The 24,245-nt window shown below is 42.3% G+C and overlaps 1 protein-coding gene across 1 annotated transcript in view; it reads right to left on the minus strand.

Moving 5' to 3' along the window:
• Positions 1 to 852: 852 nt before the first annotated feature.
• Positions 853 to 24,245, minus strand: part of LOC138958788 (choline O-acetyltransferase-like) — a 72,943-nt gene continuing 49,550 nt past the window's right edge. Inside the window, exons 6-14 of the mRNA XM_070330076.1 lie at positions 23,651 to 23,828; positions 22,364 to 22,554; positions 18,429 to 18,529; positions 16,887 to 17,015; positions 6,750 to 6,872; positions 6,057 to 6,195; positions 5,298 to 5,360; positions 3,213 to 3,353; positions 853 to 2,542 (exon numbers count right to left, since the gene is read on the minus strand). Of these exons, the coding sequence (XP_070186177.1) occupies positions 2,324 to 2,542; positions 3,213 to 3,353; positions 5,298 to 5,360; positions 6,057 to 6,195; positions 6,750 to 6,872; positions 16,887 to 17,015; positions 18,429 to 18,529; positions 22,364 to 22,554; positions 23,651 to 23,828 (1,284 nt within the window). The 3' untranslated portion in view covers positions 853 to 2,323. The remainder of the gene's footprint in view (positions 2,543 to 3,212; positions 3,354 to 5,297; positions 5,361 to 6,056; positions 6,196 to 6,749; positions 6,873 to 16,886; positions 17,016 to 18,428; positions 18,530 to 22,363; positions 22,555 to 23,650; positions 23,829 to 24,245) is intronic.

A 24,245-nucleotide genomic window follows, 5' to 3' on the forward strand; every position in this document is an offset into this window, starting at 1 on the left:
AAGATTATTAAGTACACCCGAACAAATATAAAGGTTAACAATCTGGGAATTATCTCAAGTGCAATCACATTCTGGAATTATTACACGCCACACTGTTATTGAAAAAGGTCAAACAGAATCACAGCTACAGTCAAATTACTGCTACGGGCAAAACGTCTACGACATGTGTGTGGGGCATAATTAAATGTTACGAGTAACAACATTCATCCTACAATACTGTTTCTGTTTGTCTCTCTGCAAAACTGTATAGTCTGCATCATGAAAACATCAGGAAAACAAGCATAAAACAAGATTATATCATATCACACAGTATCACACAATATGATATCAGCGGCAACGACAACAATATCACAAACTTTTCTCTTTGTGTGGAGTAAATCAAGCAACGCTCCTCAATGTATAAGTGAATTGGTAAACATGACAACCGATGAGACCAGTGTATGAGCTGTTGGAAAGATCACCAAAACATTAACATATCACCCATGCATATAAACATTTAACAGATTTGGTAAAGTATGCTAAAAAAAAACGTTCAAAAGAAATAGATCACACGTTGACTATCACGAATTCACATCTGTGTATTTTTCGACCCGCCATATAGCAAACAATGTTCATCCTTCTGTATAATCATCTTGCCAAGCTCTGGACGTTCTACCAGCTGTTCTTAGTGACACAAACTTTCAAGTTCTTTACAGACAGACAGACACACACACAGACAGACAGACACACAAACACACACACACACACACACACACACGCACGCGCACACACACACACACACACACACACACACACACACACATACATACACACACACACACACACACACACACACACACACACACACACGCGCGCGCGCGCGCACGCACACACTTCTCATCTTTCTAATCTGTGCTTCCGATGACTGATTTAAACCTCACCTTCAATATGACTCAAGCAAATCCTTCCCTACGAAACACACTTGATCTACTCTTCATTTCAGGGGTGTGTGTGTGCAAGGGGCTGTGGTGTAACAGTTTAACATTGTGCAATCGTCATGCGAAACGTAATGACACTTCTACGGTATAGGCACTAGCTACAATCATCATCGCACAGCAAAATACTGAAGTACATCTGTGTAACTATTGGATTCGGTGTCATCGCGGGTCCATAATAAATAAGAATCGGCGCTGATGATTCGGACCCTTAAAACCTATAACAATCAGGGATCGGCGCTGATGATTCGGACACTCAAAACCTATAACAATCAAGGATCGGCGCTGATGATTCGGACACTCAAAACCTATAACAATCCAGAATCAGTGCTGATGATTCGGACACTCAAAACCTATAACAATCCAGAATCAGTGCTGATGATTCGGACACTTAAAACCTATAACAATCCAGAATCAGTGCTGATGATTCGGACCCTTAAAACCTATAACAATCAAGGATCAGTGCTGATGATTCGGACACTTAAAACCTATAACAATCCGGAATCAGTGCTGATGATTCGGACCCTTAAAACCAAAAACAATCCAGGATCAGTGCTGACGATTCGGACACTCAAAACCTATAACAATCCAGAATCAGTGCTGATGATTCGGACACTCAAAACCTATAACAATCCAGAATCAGTGCTGATGATTCGGACACTTAAAACCTATAACAATCCAGAATCAGTGCTGATGATTCGGACACTCAAAACCTATAACAATCCAGAATCAGTGGTGATGATTCGGACACTTAAAACCTATAACAATCCAGGATCAGTGCTGATGATTCGGACACTTATAACCAATAACAATCAATGATCGGCGCTTATGATTCGGACACTCAAAACCTATAACAACTCAGAATCAGTGCTGATGATTCGGACACTCAAAACCTATAACAATCCAGAATCAGTGCTGATGATTCGGACACTCAAAACCTATAACAACCCAGAATCAGTGCTGATGATTCGGACACTCAAAACCTATAACAATCAAGAATCAGTGCTGATGATTCGGACACTCAAAACCTATAACAATCCAGGATCAGTGCTGATGATTCGGACACTCAAAACCTATAACAATCCAGAATCAGTGCTGATGATTCGGACACTCAAAACCTATAACAATCCAGAATCAGTGCTGATGATTCGGACACTCAAAACCTATACCAACCCAGAATCAGTGCTGATGATTCGGACACTCAAAACCTAAAACAATCCAGGATCAGTGCTGATGATTCGGACACTCAAAACCCATAACAATCAAAGATCGGCGGTTTTGAGTCGGACCCTCAAAAATATAAGAATCCGGAAAGCTTACAGTTTTGACGCTTTTGTTTTACATTCTTGTCACGAGGTTGAAGGATGATTACCCTGAAGACATATTTCACGCATTTGCAGAAAACTGGATTCCAACGAGTGCGCGAACATTTGTGAGTCTGTGTCTGCGCAGTCGTAGAAAGAAGTGACGACAACGCAGATGTGTTCTGGGAAGGGGTTGTAGCATGTTCCGTAGCCATCGGGGACGACTGGGCCGTAACACATGAAAGAATCAGTGGTTGTTGGTACCTGAGAATAGAAAGACAAATATGGGTTTTATGGACCAGAGTTTGGATTATTGCCCTAAACATTCCCTTTGAATCCGTGATGTTAATTCAAGACAGCAGACTTTTGAAAGGCCAAACTTTGCTTGTTTCAGGTACAGCGAAGTCCTCATCTATTTACCCTTAAATGAGGCCTGACTGAAAGAATTCCAACATATGTGCTGTCCTTGAAACTGGAATTTATATTTAAAGTTAAAATCAAATACACGAACAAAGGTGGCGAGTTGGTTTATGCAACAGGGAAGGAGGGTGGAACAAACCAACCAACCGAGCAACCAATCAACCAACAAGTCAGCCAGTCAAACAACCAGTTCATCCACTTTTTATTAAACGATTGCCCAGATAAATTAAGCTACTAACCAACAAGTCAGCCAGCCAATCAACCAACCAATTCAACCACTCATCCACGTCTCCTGGATCTTTTATCCAACTGTACATAATGTGATGTTTGATATTCAAAATTCACTAAGCTACACATGTATAACGACGATGACGATGATGACGATCGACGACGACGACGACGACGACAATTATGTTAATGATTATGTGATGATTATGATGACGATGACGATCGACGATAAAGCTTCAATGGAAGACGATAAAATCAGTTTGGGGTCACCAAATCAAGGTCATACCTGGCTCGTCGACAGTTGGAAGTAGTTGATTCTGGTGAAAGACGGATCGCTGAAAAAAGGGAGAGAATGCAAGACGCCCAGTTCAGCGGCTGCCTCCCTTAGACCCAGAAGATGACAGTCGATGCCCTTGCCTAAAACTGTCTGTAACACAGGAGATTTTGAACGTGTTACGAGAAAAAAAAAATGACCACAAAATCAAATTTTAATTGCATGCTGATTGCCAACAAAACACAACGAGAAATATGCCGCAATATTCCACCAGTTTCATCATTCAGTCCTTGTAAATAACAACAACAACAACAACAACAACGACAACAACATTCCAAGGATATGATGAATACTAAAACAAGTAAATAGATTGTTTTGTGCCATCATAGTGACTTTATAAAGAGTTCCCGCAAAGCGTAAAGATAACTTATTATTGGTACCCAATTGTTTCTTCCAGACCATCACTTTCAGTCAGACAGGGCCGGACCCAGGGGGGGGGGGGGGGGGGGGAGTTCCAGGGACCCCCACCCCTGGAAAAAGCATGTACCTTGCTTTGAGTGTTTTTGTTTTTTTTCCGCTGATTTGTCCCCCCAAAAAAGGAGGGAACCCCCCCCCCCCTTACAACTCATTTGGTCCGGCCCTGGTCAGATACAATATTATAATACGCTTCCAATTTCACCCCCCTCTCTCTCTCTCTCTCCTCCTCATCCTCCTCTCTCTTCCCTTGTCCCATTTGGCTTTTTTTTTCTTGAAAAGTCTTTTTCAAAATCAGCCGTAGTCTAGAGAACCTACAGGGTTTCTTCCAGATCATCACTATCAGTCTGATACAATACGAATCCAATTTTACACCCCCCTCCACCCCTCCCACCTCCCAGGCTCTATCTTTCCCGCTTTCTCTGATTTCATCTTGTCCTAGTTGGCTCTTTTTCTTACAAAGTCTTCTTCAAAATCAGCCGTAGTCTAGAGAACCTACAGGGAAAGAATACATTTGTTTCAAGACGCCACTTCCACATATGGACATTATAGGCCCCCACTGCCAGTTTGAACAATCCTCTCGTGAGTCTGTCTCTGTCTCTGTTCTTGATAGACCAATTTCGTACAGCGATACATCACAGCCCCGCACTCGTTATTCACTTCAACTCGTGTGACAAGCAAAAAAAAAAAAGTCTCATATTTTCCGGGACAACAGGGAGTCGACCAGACTCGTACAGTGCGGATGGCTGCCCACAGACTCACGCGCAGAGATAGCCAGCACGAAATGGATGGGACACAACTCACGTCTGCGGTGTCGTGGAAGCAGAATTGCTTCCCCTTGATTTCCCAGCATCCCACGCGCCAGGGAACAGAGAAGGCCGTAGCTAGTTATTCCGCTTTGGGTGAATTATAGCGGGTTTTACGAAGAGGCGGCTACGAAAGATGGACTTTTTTGGATGAATCCAGGGGCCCGGAAAAGAGGGAGAGAAGGAACTCTCCTGGGAGGAAGACGGGAAGAGTCACTATCAGTCTTGTGAGCAGAGCAGACGTCAAGGCAGGCGCCATTTGTCATCGGCCATGTTCACTTGTCTGTTTTACTTCCTGCTTTAGTGTGTAGCTTCGCGTCAAACCCCTTGTTGAAGCTTAAAGAGAAAGTTTTTGCTGAAGCTTAAAATCAGACGCATTCATGTTGCGTGTTATTGCCCAGCCCTGTAGGCCAACAACTGGTTTCAGCTAAGAGCGTGACCTTTTTGGTAGACTGAACTCTCTTTTTGTTGGGCAGCTCCTCCTTCTATTGATATCAGGACAAAAAATAAAGCACACCACAGAAGCCATGCGTTTTAATGTTGTGGAAATTATAAAAACGCACGCTGATGTTACCGTTTTACATTTCTTGGCTATTTTTATCGCAAAGAGCAGCAGAACTACTTATTCCTGATTGATTTATAATCAAAGAGGGTGGCTACTTAAAGCATTTCTTGTCGATTAATTACCTTCTTTAGTGTAGTAAAATCTTTCTTCATAGATCTAGTTGTTCGAGCATAATTTATTCACATTGCAGTTCTGGAGGAGACTTCCATTTGTATGTGAAGCCTGAGTTTTGTGAATATATGAGAATCTTACCTCGATTTGGTATTTCTGTTGCCACTCTGCGGCTTCCTTAAACAGGGCATACTTCTCTTCCGTCTGAAAAGTAGAGAGAAATCATCACAAAGTTTTAATTTCCTTCCTCAACTTTGTAAATTCAGTAAGGAGGCGACTGAAAAAAAAATAACAAATCTTTATTCACCATGTCAAAGCATTTCATAAGATCAGTCATTTTTAGTTTTTAGGTTTTTTTTTGTTTTAGACCAGAATCAATCAATCAATCAATATGAGGCTTATATCGCGCGTATTCCGTGGGTACAGTTCTAAGCGCAGGGATTTATTTTTTTATTTTTTTATTTTTATTTTATGCAATTTATATCGCGCACATATTCAAGGCGCAGGGATTTATTTATGCCGTGTGAGATGGAATTATTTTTACACAATACATCACGCATTCACATCGACCAGCAGATCGCAGCCATTTTGGCGCATATCCTACTTTTCACGGCCTATTATTCCAAGTCACACGGGTATGACTTTCTAACTTTCAAAGGAGGACCATTTCTTATTTAACATTGTACTTGCATCATCATGTAGTGGGAATGACAATGTGCGCACTTTTCTCTTCTTGTTTGATGTCACGTTCTATCTGTTCCTGTCTGCATGTCCGTCCACCTCTCCCCTTGCTTTTGTGCCTACCTGTCTGTCTGTCTGTCTGTCTGTCTTTCTTTCTGTCTGACTGTCCTTCTTTCTTTAAGGGTACAGTCTTTGAGAAAACAGTTCTGCATAACTCACCGTAGCTTCCGTTTCTCCTAGCATGGCTTTAACCCATGCCTGTGCAGCTGGAGAGTTGGCACGGATGTTGTCCACTCGACCTTTGCGGAATCTCCGTATGGACGCACTCTCGTAGGTCATCGCCATACAGCCGTGTAACCTGGAATAACATTTTTTTCATTTTCATTGCTGTATTATTCCATTGATGGCAAATTCGGTCCACTTCCTTCGTGCGGAAAACAAGCAGCAACAAGGGGCTCACTACCCAGGTGTATGCGTGTTATCAGTAAACGGACTTTGGGTCATTATGTAAAATGACCCGTGTCTCTCCTGGTCTTGATTCAATCCCGTGACCCAAGGATCACAAGGCCAGTTCTGTATCAACCTAACCACCCACATACATGTATACATACTAAGCGCGTAAGTTACCTAATGTCTACCTCTGCAATTAATTTTGTTTAATATGTTGATGTTATCAAAAACCTCTGTAAATACGTACTTTTTCATGCATGTTATTGTGGATGTGTTTCAGCGTTTCACAATAGCAATAGGGTCCAATATTTAGACTCGAACAAGTATAATGCGACTCGTCTTCGACTCGTCGGCATTATACTTGTCTCGTCTAAAAATTAATATCGGACCCTATTGATACGCTGAAAACTCAATAGCTGTTAATATTACCCTCACGATATCTGCGTGTAGAGGAAATCTTACTTGTAATATGTCAGCTGCAGTGCTAGCTGAATATAGCCGTCTGGGCTGACTCCTTGACTTTTGGGGAAATTTCGGCCGTATTCATCAAAACGTAGAAGGCAGAAATCCAGGTTGTCAATCATTCTGAAAACAATCACTGATAAAATAAACGCAGCAGTGAAAACATATAGTTTTCTGCAGCAAGACGTCCGAGCTGTCAATCAGCCTAAAAACCAAACACACACCAGAAAATCCGTAACAATATTTTGTATACAGGCTTTTCTACAGAGAGAGAGAAAAACAAGTCGCGTAAGGCGAAAATACAATATTTAGTCAAGTAGCTGTCGAACTCACAGAATGAAACTGAACGCAATGCCATTTTTCAGCAAGACCGTATACTCGTAGCATCGTCAGTCTACCGCTCATGGCAAAGGCAGTGAAATTGACAAGAAGAGCGGGGTAGTAGTTGCGCTAAGAAGGATAGCACGCTTTTCTGTACCTCTGTTTGTTTTAACTTTCTGAGCGTGTTTTTAATCTAAACATATCATATGTATATGTTTTTGGAATCAGGAACCGACAAGGAATAAGATGAAAGTGTTTTTAAATTGATTTGGACAATTTAATTTTGATAATAATTTTTATATATTTAATTTTCAGAGCTTGTTTTTAATCCGAATATAACATATTTATATGTTTTTGGAATCAGCAAATGATGGAGAATAAGATAAACGTAAATTTGGATCGTTTTATAAATTTTTATTTTTTTTTACAATTTTCCGATTTTTAATGACCAAAGTCATTAATTAATTTTTAAGCCACCAAGCTGAAATGCAATACCGAACCCCGGGCTTCGTCGAAGATTACTTGACCAAAATTTCAACCAATTTGGTTGAAAAATGAGGGCGTGACAGTGCCGCCTCAACTTTCACGAAAAGCCGGATATGACGTCATCAAAGACATTTATCAAAAAAATGAAAAAAAACGTTCGGGGATTTCATACCCAGGAACTCTCATGTCAAATTTCATAAAGATCGGTCCAGTAGTTTAGTCTGAATCGCTCTACACACACACACACACACACACACGCACAGACACACACACATACACCACACCCTCGTTTCGATTCCCCCTCGATGTTAAAATATTTAGTCAAAACTTGACTAAATATAAAAAGACAAGACAAGACAATGGTTTATTTTCTTATAGGCCATTGGCCCCTGGAAAGGGGGTAATATATATACAGTGAACACTTTTCGTAAAGCTTGCAGCTAGGAAAAACATTATGCAATAAGACGTGTCTAAATCATATTTCACAAAGTAGATTTCGAACAGTTGGAAAGGAATCATTCATGTACGTGCTCATGGAACATTTTTCAGAGAGAGAGAGAGAGAGAGAGAGAGAGAGAGAGAGAGAGAGAGAGAGAGAGACAGACAGACAGACAGACAGACAGACAGACAGACAGACAGACAGACATAAAGACAGAGACGCGCCTTTGTCCTCGTGTTGCAAAATTTACTTCTACGTTGCGCTACATCCCCATCTACTGTTCAATCAACAGCAAAACGTTTAACTCATTCAGCAAAATGTTTATCTATTAACGAATATTCTGTCCATATCTCAAGCCATTATAGAACGAACAGACCTGACAGGAAATGATTGACCTTGAACACTCCTTGAAGTACATGCCCTAGACAGCAGGCTTTCAGAAAATGGCTCGAGGCCAAGTGTGCTAAAAACATGCAAATTTGAAACAATTTTCCCAAGCTTGTTTGCGCATCTGATGGGTCATGTCGGACACCGTGAAGGACTTGGTGAAAATAGTTTTTGCTCTCCTTTTTTTGGACGTAAAAACGACATTGATTTTTGTGTGTCCTGAAGGGCAAGAATTGCTCTCTTTTGCTCTCAGCGCGCACCCCACATGCCCGAGGAGGCGGATAACAGGACAGCGCTCCGCTCAGTTCTTGTCATCTCTTCTTCACCGTCTTCTCTACATCTCTGCTTTGTTTCTTTGCCTCCCCCCCTCCCCCATTTCTTTTTTATGTTTTGTTCGTCACCCCCTCTCTATTTCCCTAGGCGCTTTTGCCTCCCCCAAGTTTTCAAAACAAACCCAACAACAGCATAATTCTTGTCCATTACCCTTGGCGCTGTCGCTCACCATCAGTTTCAAAGAAACTCAAACACCATCACAATCCTTTTTACATTTAGTCAAGTTTTGACTAAATGTTTTAACGTAGAGGGGGGAATCGAGACGAGGGTCGTGGTGTATGTGTGTGTGTGTGTGTGTGTGTGTGTGTGTGTGTGTGTGTGTGTGTGTGTGTGTGTGTGTGTGTATAGAGCGATTCAGATTAAACTACTGGACCGATCTTTATGAAATTTGACATGAGAGTTCCTGGGTATGATATCCCCAGACGTTTTTTTTCATTTTTTCGATAAATGTCTTTGATGACGTCATATCCGGCTTTTTGTAAAAGTTGAGGCGGCACTGTCACACCCTCATTTTTCAATCAAATTGATTGAAATTTTGGCCAAGCAATCTTCGACGAAGCCCGGACTTCGGTATTGCATTTCAGTTTGGTGGCTTACAAATTTATTATTGACTTTGGTCATTAAAAATCTGAAAATTATAAAAAAAACAATTAAATTAAAACGATCCAAATTTACGTTCATCTTATTCTTCATCATTTCTTGATTTCAAAAACATATATATGTTATATTCGGATTAAAAACAAGCTCTGAAAATTAAAAATATAAAAACTATGATCAAAATTAAATTTCCGAAATCGATTTAAAAACAATTTCATCTTATTCCTTGTCAGTTCCTGATTCCAAAAACATATAGATATAATATGTTTGGATTAAAAACACGCTCAGAAAGTTAAAACGAAGAGAGGTACAGAAAAGAGTACTATGCAGCACAGCGAAACCACTACCACGCTAAACAGGCTCGTCAGTTTCACTGCGTTTTGCACGAGCGGCGGACTACTGTCATTGTGAAAAAATGCAGTGCGTTCAGTTTCATTCTGTGAGTTCCACAGCTTGACTAAATGTAGTAATTTCGCCTCAAGCGACTTGTTCATTTCTGTCTGTTAACTATTTGTATGTGTGGAATCGTGATGTTTACATTTAGTCAAGTTTTGACTAAATGTTTTAACATAGAGGTGGGAATCGAGACGAGGGTCGTGGTGTATGTGTGTGTGTCGGTGCGTGTGTGTGTGTGTGTGTGTGTGTGTGTGTGTAGAGCGATTCAGACCAAACTACTAGACCGATCTTTATGAACTTTTACATGAGAGTTCCTGGGAATGATATCCCCGGACACATTTTTCTTTTTTTCGATAAATACGTTTGATGACGTCATATCCGGCTTTTTGTAAAAGTTGAGGCGGCACTGTCACACCCTCATTTTTCAATCAAATTGATTAAAATTTTGGCCAAGCAATCTTCGACGAAGACCAGACTTCGGTATTGCATTTCAGCTTGGTGGCTTAAAAATTTATTAATGACTTTTTATTTTTTTATGAAACGATCCAAATTTACGTTCATCTTATTCTTCATTATTTTCTGATTCCAAAAAACATATAAATATGTTATATTTGAATTAAAAACAAGCTCTGAAAAATTAAATATATAAAAATTATGATCAAAATTAAATTTTCGAAATCAATTTAAAAACACTTTCTTCTTATTCCTTGTCGGTTCCTGATTCCAAAAACATAATAGATATGATATGTTTGGATTAAAAACACACTCAGAAAGTTAAAACAAAGAGAGGTACAGAAAAGCGTGCTATCCTTCTCAGCGCAACTACTACCCCGCTCTTATGTCAATTTCACTGCCTTTGCCATGAGCGGTGGACTGACGATGCTACGAGTATACGGTCTTGCTGAAAAATTGCATTGCGTTCAGTTTCATTCTGTGAGTTCGACAGCTTGACTAAATGTTGTATTTTCGCCTTACGCGACTTGTTTAATGTGAATTTTATTTGTGCTTGTAGAAAGCGCTCTGAGATTGCTATTTGACGTTGCATAGCGCTATTTATCCCATGACCTGCCTCTTTGTCTCTGTTAGCTGAGAGGTGATTATTCTGAATTGTAATTCAATCAAGTTTGCGTTTTAATGAAACAGATCCTGTGATTGGTCAGAATGCCCCAACTCATTAAAAATTACAGGTGACTAATTGTCGATAGCCACTCGCTAAAAAATCCATTAACAACCTGCTGGCGAGGCGCATTGATACAACCTCAACTAGTCTCGGTTAGCTTTGAGGGTCATTTTACAAGTAGGAAATATGAAGTACCAACGAAATACCGAGACCATAAGGTATGCGAAGTGATGACGTCGAATACGTGACGTAAGTTGATGCATGAATTCTTTCGGACTACGTCAGTCAATTCCAAAGATCGCTTTTGTGATGAAAAGAATTTGTTTTGAGTTTGCTGTCCAGAAACCCGTCAAAAAAGATGGGAAAATGTATGTGAAAGAAAACAAAACAGGAGGAGAGTGATACGATAGGAATACAGAGACATATTTCTTGGATCTTGACCCTTGCAGGTAGGTGGACTGAAAGTAGTGTGTGAACAGAACAGAACCAATTCTGTCTGTTTACCATCACATGAAAGCAGGAAAGAGATCGTCGTCAGATTGAATTACAATAACATTAACATGCTTCCATTTGAAACTTCTCGGTCTTCATCGTGGATTGACGCCCTCCCAAAGCCTAATTGAAGCCCTCCGTCGCTTCGCTCCGTCGGGCTTCAATTACCTTTGGTCGGGCGTCAATCCCCGATGAAGACCTCAAAGTTTCAAATGGAAGCATGTTAATGTGTAATTATCCATCACAACCATATGGATAACCCATCACAACCGAGTTTCGATCTCAACTGTCATTGGTCATTGTCTTTGATTTCAGAGTACAATTGAATAATTTATAGAGGTCATCTGCATATTCAGAGTTTACAGATGGACTACTTTTTTCAACATACGACTGAAATATTTTATGGTGTCAAAGTCAATATCACGTATAGGTACAGGCCTACATGTGTCAATATTGAGAAAATAAAGAATACTTCATACGATATGCACATTCAGCATGGATTTAAAGAGCGGAGTCGAGATATTTCGCTGGCTGAAGCGACTGCATGGTCAAAGGCATGTTCACGAGTATCGCGAGTGGGATCAAGGGACGATACTACCTAATTTTTACACAGACAGCCATGTACACAGAACCGTGAGAGAGAGAGAGAGAGAGAGAGAGAGAGAGAGAGAGAGAGAGAGAGAGAGAGAGAGAGAGAGAGAGAGAGAGAGAGAGAGAGAGAGAGAGAGAGAGAGAGAGCAATGGTGCGCAATTCTGGTAAAAATATAAACCCGGTATGCCGAATTGAGTATAACAAAAGCCGATGTCAAATATACACAGGGATATTTTAAAATGACTTTCAAAATGTAAAAGCAGATAGCAGACCTTTTTATAAGCAATATGAATGACTGAATGTCCACATACAAGTCGAATGACGCCGTCCATTACGCTGACAAATGGGAACCAGCTTTGCGCATGAATTCATTGACATGAATTTCGACTGCGGAGGATTTTGGCAAGCTGAAAACAGGCACGGGCAGGTGTTAGTGGAAAAAGTAAGTGTTTTTAATGAACACGTCGGAGTAATGGGATAAATAGCTTACACACCTCGTCCTGAATATCTTGCATATTTTCCCATCTGGTCGATTTTCAGGTATTACCTCGCCAAATCAACCCAGGGAGCCATGCTTTGAAACACGGGTTCCGTGCTGATAACCACACGAGTCCCGGTTTGATAACCACTGGCAATCCAAGATGGCGAGTGAAAGCAACTTTCTGTGTTTTTGAGTTCATTAAATGTTGGGATGAATATGTCAGGTTTGAGGATGCACAGTTCTGTAGGTTCATCTCGGTATTCCACCCCCTCGGCTTTCTGTTGTAAATATTAAGCTGAGTGATCGAATGTGGAAGCTACGTTTGGTCAAAGGTCACAGAAGATTTGCGTCGTGCAGCGAAGGAAAGAATCGCGATCTTGTTTCCGACTCGGTACCTCTTTGTTTTTCATTAGACCTGTCATTCTGCTTGCTCGGCTTTGTTAGATGTTTGCATATCTTGTTGCTATTTTCTTTGCTTTTATTATTGTTTCTTATTTGTGCTTCGTTTATCGATCGATACAACGTCTTGTGCACGGGTCAAAATGTGTGTGTCAGGTGTCGTTTTACTTGAACTTGACGTTCGTGTTTCTCCGAACGTCTGTGTATCGAAACACAGATACACGCACTCCCTGACGCTGTTAGAAGACAAAGCATATCGCTAGGTTTCATTTGTTTTTGATGAATGTATGACCTTTCATGAAGTAGTTTTGTTTTTTGTTTACTTTTGCCAGTTTGCCAGTTCGTTTTTGGAACTTTGCAAAGCAGTGTCGTGTCGTCTGTTTAGGTCTGGGGAAACACCAATGAAAAGAGCCGAAGAATCACCGAGCGTTTCTATTGGGTTTGCTTTTGATTATCCATGTATAACCTGCTTCCTGCAACTATGGTAACCGGGGATTTATTGCCTGGGGAACATGAGATTTATTTTCCAGGTGCTTGTGAATGAAAACTCGTGAAAATGATGACAATATTGTTTATGACCTTGTCATTCTTCTTATCAGAACTAGGGCACTCCGTATATTTCCATTATCATGTCCAACTTTCAGCTTTTCCGCACAATCTCCCCCAATTCTTTTGTTGTCTGGTTTTAAAGGTGCCGTCGCCTATATAAACAATCCAAAACAAGACAATAACGGTGCAATTCTGGTCATATGTGTCTGTTGCTTTATTTTCTCCGTTATTTCTCCCCCCTTTTCCCGTCACGACACCTCTTCAAGCCATTCCGCCTCCGCCTCCTCTCTCCTCCTTTGAAGTTTGGTCTCCCCAGGTGATTCGCCTTGCACACGTACATGTCTTCAAATCAAACTCAACAACAGCACAATTCTTGTCCATTACCCTGGGTGCTGTCGCCCACCCCAAGTCTTCAAATCAAACTCAACAACAACACAATCCTTGTCCATTACCCTAGGTGCTGTCGCCCACCCCAAGTCTTCAAATCAAATTCAACAACAACACAATCCTTGTCCATTACCCTAGGTGCTGTCGCCCACCCCAAGTCTTCAAATCAAATTCAACAACAACACAATCCTTGTCCATTACCCTAGGTGCTGTCGCCCACCCCAAGTCTTCAAAACAAACTCAACAACAACACAATCCTTGTCCATTACCCTAGGTGCTGTCGCCCACCCCAAGTCTTCAAATCAAACTCAACAACAACACAATCCTTGTCCATTACCCTAGGTGCTGTCGCCCACCCCAAGTCTTTAAAACAAGCCAAACGCCCGCAAAAATTCTTGCTCATTTTCCTGGGTGCTGTCGACAAACCCAAGTCTTCAAAGCAAACCCAACAACAGCAAAATCCTTGTTCATTTCCCTGGGCGCTGTCGCTCAACCCAAGTCTTCGAAACAAACCCAACAACAGCACAATCCGTATCCATCCTGTCTGCATTGTTACGTCATGTACCCGCCCCGTCTCGTCGCAATACGTCCTCCAACCAATCACTGTCTGCCTTCCCAGACAATCTGTCCTTTTCGTTTGTTGTTTGGTTTCCCCAGGTGCCGTCTACCTCAAGTCTTCAAAAGAACCCACCTATAACACAACCCTTGTCCTTCCTGTTTGTTAATCCACAGCCCGTCACCCCCCCCCCCCCTGCCCCTGCCAATCCAACCCACTCCCACTAAACCTACCCAATCCACCACAATACGTCTTCAAACAAGTCTCTTCCAGGTCTTCCAGACAATCCATTTGTTTTTGGTCTCTCCAGGTGCGGTAGCACCGCCTACTTCAGATCTTAAAAAATATCCAACAACAGCACAATCTTTGTCCTTCCTGTCTGTCGCCTTACCTCCTCCCCCTCCCTCTCCCCTCTCACCCCTACCCCACCCATACCATCACTCTCCCCCTTCTCAAAGACAGACGAAGCATACAGAGCGTTAAGGACGCCCTCGCCCAGGTCCCGAGGGCGTGGGGAGCGGTATGAACAATTACTTTAGATACTTTGCCCCGACTCCCTGCGGGTGTCCCTGGGGAAATTCACCGCTGTTTTCGCTGCCTATTACCCATGCTGCCCGCCCGCCCCGCCAAATCATGGCTGGAATTCTCTAAACGGCTAAGTGGGCTAAATGACAAGTACTTAGAAAGAGAGGGAAACTGGACTGGGGGGGATGGCCGAGCGAAAAAAAGAAGGAAAAAAAGAAGAAAAAAAGAAGCTAAATTGGTTGCCGGCGGGCAGGAAATGCGGTGCTGTGGAGACCTGCCGATAGCTGTCAGCGCCCCGCTTGATTAATTATGCAGCCAGCGCCGGGGAAATAAGCCAATTTGCAGCTTGCTAGGCCGACTGCGAAAATCTCTTTAATCGTTGCGCAGCCTTATTTGATTTCATAGGCGTAGAAAAAGTGTGGTTGTGAGGGCCTTTGATCTCTGGCGCCAGTCCATCACAAGACGGTGTCCATATTTGGTGGCGTGTCTGGAGAGAGAGAGAGAGAGAGAGAGAGAGAGAGAGAGAGAGAGAGAGAGAGAGAGAGAGAGAGATAGAGGTGTTGGTGGGGGGGGGGGGGGAGGGGATGAGAAAAGGGACCCCCCTCCTCCTCCTCCCGGATCGATGGGTGTAATCTTGAGACGGAGCGCGCGTCCTAATTGGATTTGACTTGAATGGCCCCCATAAGACGCTGGGTTACGGGCCTTTATCGACTCTCCGGGCCAAGAAGATGAGAAGTCTGGGGGTAGCGGGACAGAGACGACGAGACAGAGAGGGGAAAGGGAGTAAAAAAAGAGAGAGAGGAACGAGAGAAGGGAAGAAGAGAGAGAACGGGTGAGAGATGAAAGGGCAGAAGTCAGAGCGAGAGAGAGAGGTGGAGAGAGAAGGGGGGGGGTGGGGTAAGAGGAGAGAGAGAGAGAGAGAGAGAGAGAGAGAGAGAGAGAGAGAGAGAGAGAGAGAGAGAGAGAGAGTGAGAGAGGAAAAGGCAAAGCAAAAGATGCCCCTGCACGGACGGAGGGGCTGGGCCGGGTAGAGAGAACTCGGCCAACACCGGGCAAAAAGAGGCAAGCAAGCAAAGGAAGGGGGAAGGAGGAGTGCTTGTCTCTGTTGATATTTAGTGTCCAAATATTGACGCTGGGTATTGGGACTGGGGGAGCCATCTCCGCGGCGGACACGTCCTCTTCTGTCTGCCTGGAGTTGCTTCTTGGTCTCCTTGCGCTTGTCCAGGTCGCTCTTGGGGCCTGTCACCTCTGCCGACCGCACCCAACCTTATTGCCTGCTCCATGCCCGGTCGCTCAAGTACCGCTCTTAAAGAGGACCCTTGGCGTTTGGACGTCTGTATTCCTCGCGGCTCAATCAAGTTGTAGCTAACGTCCTCAACAACCCCCGGAATTGACAGCTCTGCGCGTTGGCCACACTTGGCCAACAAACCGGAGTTTCTTTTTTTCTTCTTTCTTTTTATTCAATTTCTTGCCTCATAAAGGGCCCAGCTTCATTCAGGGTCATGTATCGAGGTGCTGCGGATCTAAATATTGACAGGAGAAACGCCTTGTCCGACGTTAAACAGTGGGAGTGTATTACTTGGGACGTGTCAGCATTTAGCTTTATTCGATTTACGTCGAACTATTTTTTTCGTCTGCGTTTTATTTTTTTTCGGTAATTGTTGACGTCTACCGACAGGGAGATTTAGCTTCGAGGATCTTAGAGTTACCGCTTCAGCTGATTGACGATTTTTTTCTCGTTTGCTGGTCGATTTGATCGTATCGCAATTAAAGAGCCAATTTGAAGGGCGGTTCATCTGACCTAATGTAAATTACCAGAAGGTTGTCATGAATAGTAAAACGACATTGAAGTTACATTGACATTATACAAACTGCTTACAAATAGAAGAAGGGACAAAGTCATAGCCAAAAAGAACAGTGACAAAGTCATAGCCAGTATTATTATATCTATGAGAAAATCATGAGATAAGTAGACACACAGACAGTTGGAAAACAGACAACCAGGAACGCCAGCCAGCCAACCGAACAAGCAGTCAAGCAGTCAGGCAGACAACAATCAAAGGTTAAGTCTCCTCACGCGTTGGTTTCCTCGCAAGCCTTGTCAATGTCAGCATGCGTTTCAGAGGTGATGGTCCAGCTCAGCCTGATTGGTTCAGCCAACTGACGTGTTTCCTGTTGATTGGTTGAATCCGACTTGTGGTTGGATCTAATGTAATTTGGAGTCAGGAGAGGACGGCGAAAAAGCATGCTATTAGTACGAATTAGAGCTGGTTGAACATGCAGATTAAAAGGGGAAGGAGATAGGGGAAGCTTGCTTTGGGAAGAGGTTAGTCACAATATTATCAGCAGTAAACATTGTGTTGGATACATTGATGATGTTTAAGTATTTAAAATTAAAACAAAGACATATATAATGATAATGATAATAATAATGATAATAATAATAACAATGCATAATATTTATATAGCGCATGTATCCAGGGTTTAACCCTGCTCAAAGCGCTGTACAATCAAAATACTACGACAACATAACATTATTTAACGTGCAATCACACACATATCAATGAATAACACATTGCTCTATAAAACATTATCACAAACACACGCACGGGCACACACACGCACTACATAAAACAAATTGCACAATAATACATTATCACAAACGCACGCACGGGCACACACACGCCCTACATAAAACAAATTGCACGATGATACATTATCACAAACACACGCACGGGCACACACACGCACTACATAAAACACATTGCACAATAATACATTATCACAAACACACGCACAGGCACACACACACGCACTACATAAAGAAAATTGCACAATAAAACATTATCACAAACACACGCACAGGCACACACACGCACTACATAAAGAAAATTGCACAATAAAACATTATCACAAACACACGCACAGGCACACACACACGCACTACATAAAGAAAATTGCACAATAAAACATTATCACAAACACACGCACAGGCACACACACACGCACTACATAAAGAAAATTGCACAATAAAACATTATCACAAACACACGCACAGGCACACACACACGCACTACATAAAACAAATTGCACAATGATACATTATCACAAACACACGCACGAGCACACACACGCACTACATAAAACAAATTGCGCAATGATCCATTATCACAAACACACGCACGGGCACACACACGCACTACATAAAACACATTGCACAATGATACATTATCACAAACACACGCACGGGCACACACACGCACTACATAAAACAAATTGCACAATAATTCATTATCAAAAACATACGCACTCACGCACTCACTCATTTCATAGACGAAAGTGTTATCGAGAGTTAAGTTTGAAATGATAACTATGTTCTGTCTATAACCAATGAGACTCACTATTAGAAAAAGGGTTAAAATACACCTACCAACAAACAAACATAACACAATTGATTTATTCTTGGATGCGCATAGCCCTTAAACAAAGAAATATAAATATTTTCACAAATTGATATCCGCAAAACATATCTCCTGTTAGTTCAACAAGACAACGACTTTTTTCATCTAAAGGGGTGGGGGGTGGTTGGTGAGGGAACGGGGCGGTCGTCAAAACTTACACGTATCTGATGGCGTGTTCCATAAATTCTACTGTTGCGATGCCTTCCGCCACCGAGTGTTCGTAGTTCATTCCGTTGTTACCGTCCTCTGATATTATCAGCTGCACACACATCAATAAACATGCTAATTAATCAGATATACGTAATATTGCCTGTACAAGGAATTTTAGCAAAGAAATGCCAGATTTTTGTAGATAATTTATATTTCAACACCAAAAGTCGAAGATAACTAAGGCCGGATAATAAGACCGTCATCGACACACAGATCAGTAGAAATGCTATTTACGCGCAACGATGTTGATACAATCAAATTTAACAAAACTTCAATCCTTCGTGAAAAATTCATGTTAACCAAACAGATTTAAAGACACATTACGATGTACACACGCACGTCCACGTGCATGCATGTCAATATTGAAGACACACAACAACGCAGGCACGCGCACGCATAATGACACGAATACAATATCCTTAACGTATAGTAAAGGCAACCATTGTATACCCTTGTTTGCAACGGTCTCGCATAACCAAATAGGTTAAAGGGACGTAAAAACCTTGTTTGCAATATACTCATTAAAACACAAACTTCGAACTCATGGATTTGATCCCTAGATAAGACTATATACTATAATTGTAATGTGGACGTAGACATTTATGGGAGTGCACACACAACATTTATCGCTGAGCCCATTATAGAGAAAAAGCAACGGGAATCGTATGCTATATTTATAAAGAAGAAAATTGGGCACCCACAATTTGATCTCGAACCAGGCGTTTTAGAAAATAGTAAATCTATTGAACGAAAATTACATCTGAATTGTAATCTGGAAATAAATGTTTTGAGAACGTATAAGAAGAAAAAGAAGAAGCCTCTTTATGGCCCTTCAGGGAAGAAACACCAGGGAAAATCGTTTGTAAAACACGCAGACACATAAAAGCTGCCAGGACAATTCTTAGGAGTCAACGTTCGACAGACGCCACCAACAGGGACACACTTCGCGATGTCCCTAAACGCTCGTAAATCCCTGAATGTAGACAAAGAGATCCCTAGCACGAACTGGCCATTAAAAGCCAAGAATACACAGTTGGCGGGCAGCTTCCAGCAGCGTCGTGGACTCCTACAAGACCATCGAGGTCTCCATATCAAATTAGCTTGGCCCGCAGAGACCTCTAAAATTCTCGGACCACAAGCTTTTTTTTAATTTTTTTTACTGAGACATCAAAATGCGCCGAGACTGCCGTTCCATGGAGGCATTACATGTAACGTCCTCGCGCCGAGCAGCGCCATAACGGAGCTCGTTAGCCGCCGAGACCATTTATCCTGGACCGCCAACTAGCTCTCTCTCCGCTCTTTCTCTCTATTACGAGGTAGTGGCCTCACGCATTTAGGAACGAAGAGAGGTACAGAAAAGCGTGCTATTCTTCTCAGCGCAACTACTACCCCGCTCTTCTTGGCCTTTCGAAATCAGGGGGATGTCATATCCGGTGTCGATTGTAAACATGGACGAAGTTGCCGAGGTAAGTTCTGAAAATGCTAAAATAAACTCAGCTAAAGTGCATATGGAACATGTTTTTCGATGAGTTGTGTTAAGTTTAGTTTGGAGTTTTGGAAAATCCCGTTCATTGTCACCTCCCATTGTCACAAATAACTAGAGCGTGCTTTCTTTTCACTGTCTTTCAAACCGGACGCTAAGCGCCCCTGTGAAAATCGAGCGTCGTAACCTCGAAGGGTCACGTGACGAGTTGGCGGTCCAGGCTATTTGGTCTATGCCGAGACAAACAACTCAGCGAGCGAGGGATGGGAGGGTGGGGGAAGAATGGCTGCCTCAGTTGTATCGTTGATCTATCTTTATTCGCCACTTTGTGAGCGGCGTCAAGATTCATGGGTGTTATTTCCCCCTCGAGAGTGATTACTGACATGAGTGATCAGCCCGAAGTGAAGGAGGGAGAGATTGCAAAGGATTTTCCAGCGAAGCTTCCAGAAGCTTTTGCTCGTCAGCGAAGACTCGCAAGAGTATTGCAGAAAATGACGCTGGAAAAGGATGACTTGTCTTTGGACTGAGTGCGGCTCTTGACCGAAAAGACTTTAACAAGTTCAGTTTTGAAGCCTTGACAAAAGAGGAAGGATAGGAAACATTTACATTGAGTTTTTTTTTCCTGCCAATGGACAGGTAAATTAAAGGAGGGGGCTCTTTGGTAAGGATGATAAGTTGAACCTCACCCTCTTTACGCTATTAGTAGAAAAAAACCATTGCTGTTTTCAAAGGGATTTCAATGAGGAAAAGAGGTTTGGTACACCGTGAATTTGTCCTCAGTGTCAGTTAGACAAGCAAGAGTTTATCTGCATTTTTTTTAACCTAAAAAAGGAAGTTTCTTTATGCGTTAACTATCGTACCTGGTATGCCATTGGTTCTTCTTGCATATATATCCTTGGTAATCATGCAACTTCTTGCACGTACAGCGCGTGATTTTTTCACCTTTCTTTAACTGGCTCTATAATAGAAGATTTTGTTTCAAATTATTTGAGGTTTCTCTTATATTTATTTATTTATGAGGCTTTATTCGTTTTGGTTCTGATTTTACCATAGGATTTCAATAACGTGATCTTGTGGTGAAACATTGTATTGTTTGCGTTACAAACGTCTAAGCAGGGGTGTCTTAACAAAGGAATTCCCTCGATCGGTCATGTTATATACATTTTATTTTATTCCAAAAACATCACACACCCGCACGCACACACACGCACGCACACACACACACACGCACACACGCACGCACGTACGCACGCACATACACAAACACACACACACACACACACACACACTCACTATCTCTCTCTCTCTCACTCTTCATCTCTCTCACGCATGCACGCCGGCGCGGACAAGCGCACACAAAGGGCAATGTATTCACAGCTTTTCACCACCAGCAGGGGCCATAATTCCTGCGGAAGGCGAGATGGGGTCAGTTCCGGCCAGTCTTTATAGCGTTAGACAGAGAGTGACCTCTAGATATCTTCGTAATGATACAAGACTGACCAGTACCACATGAGGACACAGTTTCTCCATTTTATACAGGGGTAACAAGGTCAGAGCAAAATACACAGAAGGGTCCTTTGAAGTTCCACCAGAGCTTCCATCGACCACTTCTGCTCTCTCTCTCTCTCTCTCTCTCTCTCTCTCTCTCTCTCTCTCTCTCTCTTTGGCTCTCTCTGTACTTCAAATCTACGAGTAGCTCCTGAGTAATACGTTTACAAAATGTACCTACGTTCTTGAATATTGATTCACATGCTTTTTTTGTTTGCCATTCGAACGTGCTGACAATGCAGTCCCAAGTTCAGTTGGTTGATTTCTAAAAACGCTCGTCTTTTAATTATTTTAATGATTATTTTAAGTGATAATTGAGATAACAGCGTGTTTTATGTTTTTATTCTTACCGTTATTTTAGAACACTCTGTATACTATAAACTTCTTTGCTCTTGTGCCGGGAACACTTTCTGTCAACACACACACACACACAAACTGACACACACTGACACACACTGACACACAGACACACACACACACACACATACACACACACACACACGCACACACATAAACACACACACACACACACACGTACAAGCACACACACACACACACACACACACACACACACACACACACACACACACACACACTCACAACGTCATACTCTCTCTACCTCTCCGACTCACAATCCTCTCTCTCTCTCCCTTTCTTTCTCTCTCTCTCTCCCCCTCTCTCCCTTTCTTTCTCTCTTTCTCTCTCTCTCTCTCCCTCTCTATCTCTCACTCTTTTTTTCTCTATCTCTCTCCCTCTCTCTCTCTCCCTCTCTATCTCTCCTTTTTCATTCTCTCTCTCTCTCTCTCTCTCTCTCTCTCTCTCTCTCTCTCTCTCTCAAAAACATCGACCTACATGAACCGTCTTGTCGAACCAACGATTGCACGTGTTGGCCGTCGTTCCCTGTCCATGAAGCATTTGACTCCCTCCATCTTGGATATCAGTTTTCGCTTCCGGTGAAAGGGATGACGGGACCGTTGGTTTGTCAAGGGAGAGCACCCAGAGGCAGTTTTCTATTATGTCCAGGTTCTTTGCGTTTTGGTTATCTGCGGATGAAGAAACAATACAAAACAATACCGTTCAGTACAATACAATACAACAAATACATTTCAATACCATGCTATCATACTATACAATACACTACCACGACATGATTAAATGTCGTGTTTCTGACATTGCGTCATTTGATATGTCCGACACTCATGGCCCGAGAGAGAGAGAGAGAGAGAGAGAGAGAGAGAGAGAGAGAGAGAGAGAGAGAGAGAGAGAGAGAGAGAGAGAGAGAGAGAGAGAGAGAGAGAGAGAGAGAGAGAGAGAGAGAGAGAGAGAGAGAGAGAGAGAGAGAGAGAGAGAGAGAGAGAGAGAGAGAAAATTTTATCGTCTTTTTCATGATACATCATGCCAAATTCCGATCCGCCCGCGGGCCTGGAAAAATTAACCTTGCCGCCCCCTAAAAGCTATTCCTGGATCACGAGCTGCCAATCAAATCGTTCAGGGTCACGTGGGCCACATCAATTGTCATGCTAATTTGTTCTTGCGGGATGAAGACCGTCCAAGATGTCTTTGATAAACTGTAATGGTGGCGGAATCTTGTTAGAATCTCGACAAAAAAATTAAACCACGTTGCTTTCTAGCAACATGGAATAATCAATACATTTCATAGATTTTTCTCTCCACGTGGAAAGAAATGGTGTCTGTGTCATTTGTATGCGAGCGAGAAACTAATCATACGTGATGATAAACTTGCGCGGACGTCGAAATGTGAGCTATGAGACTGAACTATAGTAAATGTATATGTTTTTGTGGTCAAAGAGTGCTTTGATACCAGTATAATTATTTCGTTCAGACCTTAGATATATCACCTTACCTGAAAACAAATGAATGTACTGCCTATATTAAAATAACTGAAAAACGGCGAGCAAACGACAAAGAAAGCAGGAATATGGAGGAGAAGCAGGGGGGAGGGGGAGAAGAGAGAGAGAGAGAGACAGACAGACAGACAGACAGACAGACAGACAGACAGACAGACAGACAGACAGACAGAGTATACACTCACATAATCATACATAGACCACCACAACCACCAGAATCCCAAACCTCTCCCTCTCTCTCTTTCTCTTCAAAAGAAAAAATAAATGAAACCTTTGGCCAGCCTTGTCCTGGCTTCAGCCCATTTGGACCGGTTGATGCTGGTGAGAACACCCACTGAAGGATTCCCGACGCTTTCGAATTCTGACTCCACCACTATTTTCGTCAGCTGGGAATACAGCTCGCTCTCGCTCAACTGCACCCCATCGTGTTCAACATCCAGCTTGTAGAACTTGAAACAGAAATGTATTATGATTACATTTACCTGATCATATAGAGGTACCAGACCCCAAAGCCACCAACATAACGTCACGCTCATAAGAAAAATACCTATCTCAGTGTTAGGCATTTCTGCAGTGAAACTTCAAGGGAAGCTACTGGAAGGGTATCTGTCATGTGTTAGAGAGTACAAACTCTCAGACCATCGGAAACCATTGCCACGATAACGTAAGCAAAACTGCCGATCTCGTATCTTGAGTTAGGCACTTTTCTTTATGATACAGGAAGACTTGTTTTGAGAATGTGAAGGTATGCAAAAGCTCTTTGTTGGTTGTTATGCAGTTTTGCTGATTAGAAATGTTGCTGTCAGCTCTTTCTCTCACGTTTATTCAGCTGTCACCGCTCGAGATAGGCAGTTTGCAACTTATAA

The sequence above is a fragment of the Littorina saxatilis genome, linkage group LG2 (assembly GCF_037325665.1).
Source record: "Littorina saxatilis isolate snail1 linkage group LG2, US_GU_Lsax_2.0, whole genome shotgun sequence".
In the NCBI taxonomy this organism is placed as follows: domain Eukaryota; kingdom Metazoa; phylum Mollusca; class Gastropoda; order Littorinimorpha; family Littorinidae; genus Littorina; species Littorina saxatilis.